The following is a 9,304-nucleotide window of genomic DNA, read 5'->3' on the forward strand; positions in this document are numbered from 1 at the left end:
CATCTCACCAGGGCTAGTGTTTTGCCTTGCTGCGTGGCATAAGCGAGAGACATACAAAATGGTCAAAGAGAATTTCCTTTTCTGGCTTGGGTTTTAATGCCGCTAGGATGTTGTCATGTTGATGTTGAGAAAGAAGAAGCAAAGAGCAATGGGTTTCTTTGACTTTCTAATTGGTCAGCAGGGGATGATTTCTGGCTAGAATTCAATCACGAAACTACCCATTGCAAATTAAAGAACATTTGATAATGACCGAAAATTCTGTGGAATTGACTGCAAGAAATTGACTGGCTGCTATCTAGAAAGTACTAAATTATACACACTTTTATGACAAAATTGAAGATTTTACCCTGCAATTTACGAAGCAAAGAAACCCCAGCTACTCCCATATCCGTGTGTTAAGCTATACAAGTTCCAAGTCCTAAATTTTTTATCCATATCTGTAATTTGTTAAAGAGGGAAAATTATATATCCTTTTATGACAAAATTGAAGATCTTACCCTGCAAATTGACCTATCTATTTGTTAAAGAGGGAAAATATCGAAAGCATGTTGCCATTAGAATCTGCTGTGCACCCTTCTAAACTGCTTCTCAGCTTTTAGGTAACCAATAAATCCTTGTTAAACTGAAAAGCCCGAAAGATATAATTGTGAGGCCACTGACCACTTATTCTCATACTAAAATATTTTGTGCAACAAAATATTTATTGCTTTACGAAAACAAGGGTATCGAAGGCGCAGATGCTCAGGAAGCCAAAATAATCCCATATACCAGTGAAAAAGAACATGGAATGGAGCAAAACCCTTTCCAAAAGGAATGCCATTTATTTTTAGAAAATTACATCTTTTCATGACAGTTTATAATCAAGAAGAACCAGCTTCTACACCTTTACACTCCTCACCACCAAGCACATTACACAACTAAGTTCCCAAGATGCACTCCCCAGATCTTAATTGCCATGTATGTTACAAAGGTGACCAGGAAAAAGAAAAGAAGAAGAAAAGGCAAAAGGGAAATGCCTGGATCTTTCGCAGATGTCTCTATATCTTCTATCTGTACCTTTTATCTACTTTATTATACACACGATCTCCATATCCTTCCCTCTAAAGAAATAACGATGATGGAAACATCGTCATGGTAACGCCGTCGATCCCCTTGTGGTATATCGAGCAACTCGTGGAAGTCCATACCTGCAATTCACCATAAGCAAAGTCACTACTAAATTCAGTTTCCATACATATTTTTGATGCAGACAGCACAACTTTATTTAATACTTAAACAATATATACCAGCTTTCTTAGCTGCGCGGAACAGAACTTCCTCGACCAGATGTTGAGCTGGATCTCCTTCAGGTTGCAAGGTGATGAACAGCTCAACTTCATAAACAGCTTCTTCATTTGTTAAGTATTGATAAAGTCCATCAGATGATAATATCAGAAACCTGTCTTTCGGGCCAAGTCTATGGTGGTAGAGAGATGGTAAACAAGTTAGGTACGGGGAATTGCCAATGTAGTCAATTCTGAACATCTCTAGAAGTGCATTGTTCCATCTAGGCTGCAGAAGGAAAATCAGGAGTGAGAAATGGCACTACACTTCAAAAGCAAAAACTCCCAAGAACTACAATTCCAAAAAATATTATTTCCTGCTCTGGTGGCAATACTTTGTCAACACAAAATGGATAATAGAAGTATCAATTAACACTTTGTAGCTCTAAATAATCGAAATGCTCTGAACGCTCCCCTTCCCAGGTCCCCTACTATTTGCTCAAAATGAGAACATGAGGCAGACGCATCACTGTATCCTCTGTGTAACTTATTCAAGTATCACCAAATTGATTTCTTAACGATTACATTATTGGTAGTACCACACGGATGTTTAACTTTTTTTCTCAAATGCATTATTATTATCATTATCATTATATCTTGCTATTCAAAGATGAAATTAAGAGGAACAATTTCAGTGCTTTTCCAAGCTTAGCTTATCCATGTCCCAATGTTTAAATGGTAAGTTGGCGACCATACCTGCTTGAGAAAACCTGCACCAAATGCCCGAGTAACCTTCAATGAACCTTTCACGCGGTCATTCACCAGAGCACAAGCATCATCTGGATGTTCCTTTTTTATTCTTTGCACTTCCTGAAATGCATGCAACACAACATTCAGACACAGTTCACACCAAGCAAAGAAAACAGAACATAAGCAAACATGTTAAATTAATCAGAACAAGATTTCTTGACCACAAACAGTAATCTAATTATACCTCTTCCACACTGGTGCTATGATCAACACTCAGCTGTGAGGCAGTCAAAACAGGCATTGCATTTGATCGTTCAGCGTCAAAAGCTTCAAGATCATGCAATGTTTCCTCGTTAATCCTTTCCAAGTCCTGTCTGATCTTCCCTAGCCAATAATCAGGCTCTGCCTTTTGTGCTAATACTGCTCTACTATCACCCACATTCATCACGTAGACATCTTCTCCCTTCATCAGCATCACAAGAACACAAGAACCCATCAAAGACAGCTCCGGATTCTCCACAAGCATCTTATCAGCAATCTCCAAATATGACTCCTCTGTTTTCTTCAAAGCCTGAGACAAAGCTTTCAACACATCTGCATGGTTTATTGGGCTAGCATCTGATCCAGATCGATTCAGTTGCTCCTTTAATCTCTTATCAAGTTCCATTCTTTCCCTGTCCCATTCACATTTCCATCTCCTCTGATTTTCCTCCCATTTTTTAGCAGCCCCTCTATATTTACCTTTGGAACTCCTACTCCTTTTTCTTTTCAGACTCGTATCAAAACCAGCATCACCACTCGGACACGGATGATTATCTTGATCCAAATACTGATAACACTCATAATTTCTACAGTTTCCATTAGTTTCTCTGTTATGTATCACATTTTCTAATCTTGAATTAGTACTTTCAACAGAATTACTAGTTTCGGATTGAAAAGGGGAAGATGCGGGGGAAGAAATTTGATCAGGCTCAAACTTATCGTCCCACAACAAACCTTTAAGTTCTTTATGCACAGCAGAGTAGAGATTGGACAAAAGATAATCAGGCGCATCTGGACCATTGAATCCATCATAAATCCCAACAAAAACCCAACCATGCTCCTCTGATACAACAACATGGACCCTATCCTCCCCTGCTTTTCCTTGAGCCCATTGAAGATTTTGACTCTCTAAAGAATCATCATCCTCTAAACTACCATCACTACTCAAATTAACACTACTTACTGTCAACTCATTCTGCTTCTCTGAACTCAGTATCCACTCAGGTTCTTTAACAACACCAACCCCTCCTTTTATAGGAGCCACAATTGAGTTGCGTCCACGAGTTATCGTTTTAGATATTGCTCTTTGTAAAACCCGAATCAGCGACCTTTTACCCGATCTGGATCTAAAAGCAAAACCACCATGGGAAAAGCTTCTTTGAAACTGATCAGAACTGCCCTTTTCGAGAGGACCCGAGAACAACCCACGATCCAACGGACCTGACATGAATCCTCTCTCAATCGGACCCGACAAGAACCCCCTCTCCATCGGACCTGAACAGGGCATCAGAGCCGAGTTTCCAGTTAAGGGGCCAGAATTAAGGGACCCAAATAGACTTCTGGGGATTGGTTGCAGAGGGATCGAAGCAAAAGAAGTTGAGCTCTCAAAAGCAGCAGCTCGATCGATGGTGTTGTAAACATAAGGGTCTATGAAGGCCGTGGAGAGTGGCGTTGATGTATTGGCGCTGACGGAGGCACCGGATATGGTACGGAAGGTGGTTGTTTCCTCTGAGTGGACTTTGGAGGAGGATAAACGGGTCGGGTCGGGTCTCACATAGCAAAAGGAGTGGCCTAGACCTTCATCTAATGGGTCGGATATCAGTTCCGAGAGTACCTTTCTCCGGCGAGCCTCTCCATCTCCCGTGAAACAGACCGTCAGTTTACCAAAACCGTTTCCCATTATTTTTGTTTTTTTTGGTATAAACTAAATCACTGTAAGTTGGAGTATTTCATTGGCAAAGAGGTGGAGAAAGGGAGAGAAGCTGAAGAGAAGAAGAAGGGAAGCTGAGAGAGAGACAGAGGCGTTGACTTTTCGTTTAGAGAAAAGGGTGTTTGAAATTAGAAATGGTTTGTTTTTTCTTATTGTCTTAAGGTCTGTTTCGTACTGTAGTATATAGTCTTTTTTTTAATATTTCTTTTTATTTTAATGTCAACATAATAAAATCTTTAAAAATACATTAAAAATATTAATTTAATATTTTTAAAATATTAAATACATTTTTAAAATATATCTAAATATAATTTTAACCACAAAAATAAACAAAGTTCCAAGAAGAAAATGGGGCCTCACCATAGTAGCTAAGGGCGTGTCATGTGTTTCTCCTTCTCCGTCAAATGTCAAACAATAGTTATCATGGTTGGTATTCTCAATTTGATTTACCGGTTGACTGGAAATTGTTTTATTTAAAATATAACTTGGATTTTGATAATTTAAATAATATATAATTTATTTAAATACAGTTTCATTTTAACTAGGTCAAAATTAAAATTAAAAAAAATCATATAAGTAACTTGTTAAGAAAAAAAAAAGGGGGGGGTTCTGATGCCCTGTTCAGGTAAAATAAAATTCATACTTTTTGTAATACGTGTGCATAAGCTGTTTTAAACATTACTCACTTGTAAGAAAAATAAAAAATAAAAAGGGTTCGGCTTTTGTTTATCTTCTTCTATTTTTTAGCGCGTGTGGGGCGTTGACTAAAGTTTCGTGGTTAAGTAAACTCCGTATATTAGTGACATTAATTAATGATCAACTTGATTAGAGAGCGCGGATCACAGACATTGTTTTCCTCGTTGTTTTTTCCCAAGGGGACCGCGTTTGGAGTGGGAATTTGCTGATTTGAGTTGAATAATGGATGCAGCTTAAGTGTGAATTTAGTTGCATTTGACTTTCTTTGATAGACTTAATAAAAGATTTTCAATCCAAATAGATGTTGAATATAGTTGGTCCAAATTACCGATATTATTGAATAGTATTTAGTATTTGAAATATAAGTACTTGTTAATCAATGATTGTTCATATGAGGGATGGATTGATATATTTTATATGTTTATTTTTTACATAAATCCATATTTAAAATGGTTAAATTTGTAGCGATTACCAGCAGGCTTAAACATAGCAAAAGGTCAAGCCTAGATGATATGAATTTGGTTTGCTTTTAAACCCAACATCTCTGGATTTAGTTATATGTTGAGCCCAAATATATGTGGGTCTCGCAAGCTACTAGATCCATCATTATTGAGTTCAGCCACGTACTGAGCTCAAGCACACATGTCTATGGTGAGTTACCAGACCCAACTTCCTTAAGTTTAGCCGCGTGTTAAGCCCAAATACATATAAGTCTTGCAAGGTGGCAAACTCAATATTTTTAGGTTCAGTTACGCACTAAGCCTAAATATATATAAATTTAGCAAGTTACCAGACTCAATATTCTTGGGATCAATTATGTGCTAAGACAAATATATGTGGGTCTCGCAAGTTACCAAACCCAACATTCTCGGATTTAACCACATGTTGAGCCCAAATACACATATATTTACTAAGTTATCAGACCCGACATCCTTATGTTCAACTAAGTATTGAGCCTAAATACATATAAGTCTCATAAGATGACAGACCCAATATCTTTAAGTTCAGTTATGCATTAAGCCCAAATATATATAAGTCAGATAAGCTATCAGACTCAATATCATTTGGATCAGTTGTGCGCTAAGACAAATACATGTAAGTCTCATGAGTTACCAAACCTAGTAATCTTGGGTTCAGCTATATGCTAAGCTCAAGTACACATGTTTCTAATGAGTTACCAAACTCAATATCTTTAGATTGAACTACACGCTGAGTCCAAATATAGATAAGTCTTGCAAGGTGGCAGACCTAGCATCCTTAGGTTCAGCTACGTGCTAAGCCTAAGTATATATAGATCTGGCTAACTGCTAAACCCAATATCCTTGAGAACAATTACATGCTAAGCTCAAATACATGTTACTCTAGTGAGTTGTTAGACCTAACATCCTTGAATTCACCTACGTGTTGAGCCCAAGTACATATAAATATGGCAAGTTGGCATACCCATCACTAATGGCTTGAAATAATTTTAAGTCTAAATGGGTACGGAAATGGCGATCGTTATAGACCTTATATTAAGTCACGAGGTCTTGTTTCTTTATTTTTATAACTTTTAACATCAAATATAAAAAGTTAAGAATAATCATCTCTCTACATCTCTAGGTGTGTAAAAGTATTTTAAGAACTTATCATATTTCCATCAATATTAAAATTATATAAGGGATATCTATCCCTCGTTAATATTGTGTAATGAATAATTATACTTTATTGATGCTATCAAGAGGAAATGACACTCTAGCCTATAGTTTTAAAACCTAGCCCGACCTTGTGGGTCAACCTAGGGTTGGAACTGGGCCAAGTTTATAAAAAAATATAGGAAGTCAAAAACTCAGGTGCTCCGATGACTTGGTTGATCCAGCAAGACCCGATCAAAAAATTAGTTGTAACCACTGACTATTTATTTATTTATTTAACCAAAATGATTTCGTTTTGATTTATAAAAAAAATGAGGTTGACCCGGTGATCCGATCAAAACTCGATGACCCAGGCTTTGGGCCGAGTCAACCATCGGGCTGAGTTTAAAAACATTGCTTTAGCCTTTTAATTCAAGCAACATGACAAGGTTCATAAGTTATACATGCCTCCCGAACCAACCAGGTAAATAATTCATAATTTTAATTCTCTAAATATTCATACTTGCTCTTATAATTCAAAGCTCATTCTAACATTTGTTATAATCTTATATTAAAAGTCATTAAATTTATAATAAAAGAATTCCTAAACCCCACTAAAAGAGACTATTTTTACAAGTGTCAGGTCTTCTACCACCAATCATATGCTTCGTGAGCTATGGACAAAAGAATATTGACCTGAACATGTAATTAACTATTATCTAAACACCAAGTAATCTCATTTATAAGCATATTGAATTTTGAAATATCATCGATTAGTAATATTTAAATAACAATAGAATAGACTAATTAATTATTTATCATCAATGATTATTAGTTAATTTAATTAATAAATTTTAATATTTGTAAAAGAATCTTATTCATTTTAAAACAAAAAACAATGATTATAGAAAAAAAAAAATTTCTCCTCAAATCCAATTACAAGAGATAATGATATTCAAAATTTTATGACATACAATTTCATTTTTATCTCTTGTTACATTTTGAATTCAAAACTTAAGTTTAAACAAAATATTGAAGAAAATGAACATTATGATCATTTTATAATTGTTAAAAGGGTTGACTCGATTTAGTCTCCCATCCATTTATCATCTATGTATATTAAATAAAATTTAGAAGAGAGAGTAAGCGCCGTTTGTTTGCTAGAAAGTGAAAGTTTTATGTTTAATAGTGTCACGAAAAATAATTAGAAAACACTTTCTACTATATTTGGTTATGTCATGGAAAATAGCTTTTAATGTGTGTTTTTTTTTTTAAAAAAAATTTATTTAAATAATGAGAAACAAATCTTACAAATTAAAAATTTGAATGAGAATGAAATTGAAAAAAAAATTAATTTCATAAATTATCTCAAATAAAATAAATAACAGTCAAAATAATGGAGATCAAATCTAGCATATAAAAAAAAAAAAACGATGAAATTAAAATAATAATAATTACAATTTCATAAATTATTTCAAATAAAATAAGTAACAATAATAAAAAAAAATACCAAATTTGATAGATAAAAAATTTCAATTAAAAAAATAATAAGAGAAAAACAAATAACAATCATAAAAAACAAAGATCAAAGTTAATCTAAAAATCAAATTCTGAGGGATAAAATTAAAAAAAAAAATATTCAAAATAAAATATATAGTAATCAAAAGTTTTGAAAATCAATTTGATATAATCAGTAAATAATATGATATTTTAAAAAATTTTTACAACTTCTAAAAAGTGTTTTCCACAAAAAAAAAATATTTTCCTAAAAACCAAGCTAAATTTTTCTTTAACTTGAAAGAATTTTTCGTTAACCAATTTTTCTAATTATAAATAAATATAAAAAAATTTAAAAAATAGCTTTCAAAAAAACTACTTTTCATTAAATAAACATGGTCTAAGAAAAATATATTTACACAAAATGGTTCAAAAAACTTTTGGTACAGTTATAACTTTTGATTTTTGCTCAGTCATGTTTAAATAAATAACTTATGTGTTTTTGCATTATATCTTATATATAATTATATTTCAAATATTGATTTTTTAGAAATTAAAATATTTTTTTATTAATTGAGAATTAATTTTTATTTATTTTGCATGCTTTTAAAAACAAAAATGTTTTAAAAAGTACTGATGCAAAGGGTGTGCATCGCACGCGCTAATAGAGGGTGTAGGAATCGTATCTAGCAAAGAGGATGGATTGAAATTGGAAGGGTCCAATAAATTCTGCCGTGTATCGAAAGTCAAAGAGGCACGGCTCTTAAACGCGCTTAGAAAAACGTGCGTTGGATCGGGTGGAACTTGTAAGGATTGACAGAAGCAAAGGGCTGGCTGACACCTGGCATCTTTTTACGGCCTGTCTATTTTTCATTTTGTCAACTCGAGGTTTTCCTTGGTATGTCCTCGGCAAGCTCCCTTTGACCTTCCCTTGCGCAACAAAATGAATTTTCTTCTAGTCCTATTATTTTTTCGTTTTTGTCGATTTTCTTCTTGAAGTCTCGGTATTGAATTGACTAGCAAACTTTTTCTAAAATTTTAAAATTTAATAAAATAAAAGCTTTTGTAAATAATTTGACAAGATAAAACTTCACTTTTAATTAAAAAATCAAAATATAAAAACAAAAATCATAAAAAATAGTGAAACATGTATCAAACAAAAAAAAATCACATGCAAATAAAAGGTTTAAACTATGGAGTTGATTAAGAAAATAAAATATTTTATGTTTTTTTCTTTGACCAATCAAATTTTATAGAATATGTTTAGTTTATGATTATAATATTATAACGGTACAAAGATTTTGAAGTTATATTTTCTTTGGCAATAGGCTTTTTCATTCTAAGATCTTAATCTTTTATAGTCTTTCTAATTTACTATTTAATATTTTTCAAATTATTTTATGATTTTTTTACCATCAAAGCAAACCATAATAGAGGGAAAATAAAATTTAAATCATTCTTGTATTTTAAAGATAAAATTTATCCTGTGTATTTTTCTATTATCTACTCTTAAA

At 33.4% G+C, this 9,304-nt stretch overlaps 1 protein-coding gene across 1 annotated transcript; it reads right to left on the reverse strand.

Annotated features, from left to right (window-relative positions):
• Nucleotides 1-788: 788 nt before the first annotated feature.
• On the reverse strand, nt 789-4,129 carry LOC118028005 (probable protein phosphatase 2C 23). Its single transcript, XM_035031506.2, has 4 exons — nt 2,257-4,129; nt 2,019-2,132; nt 1,287-1,551; nt 789-1,187 (listed from the first exon to the last, which is right to left on the reverse strand). The coding sequence occupies exons 1-4, from the start codon at nt 3,952-3,954 to the stop codon at nt 1,072-1,074; spliced, it is 2,193 nt and encodes a 730-aa protein (XP_034887397.1). The 5' UTR covers nt 3,955-4,129; the 3' UTR covers nt 789-1,071.
• Between the last annotated feature and the right edge of the window lie 5,175 nt (nt 4,130-9,304).

This window comes from Populus alba, chromosome 1, assembly GCF_005239225.2.
Source record: "Populus alba chromosome 1, ASM523922v2, whole genome shotgun sequence".
Lineage (NCBI taxonomy): Eukaryota > Viridiplantae > Streptophyta > Magnoliopsida > Malpighiales > Salicaceae > Populus > Populus alba.

Bases quoted from the DNA above. Each gene is read 5' to 3' on its own strand.
- LOC118028005 (XM_035031506.2), bottom strand. From the start codon at position 3,954: ATGGGAAACGGTTTTGGTAAACTGACGGTCTGTTTCACGGGAGATGGA. The intron at 2,133-2,256 runs GTATAATTAGAT...CATGCATTTCAG, and splicing joins ATAGCACCAGTGTGGAAGAG to GAAGTGCAAAGAATAAAAAA. The intron at 1,188-1,286 runs GTATATATTGTT...GGTGAATTGCAG, and splicing joins CCGCGCAGCTAAGAAAGCTG to GTATGGACTTCCACGAGTTG.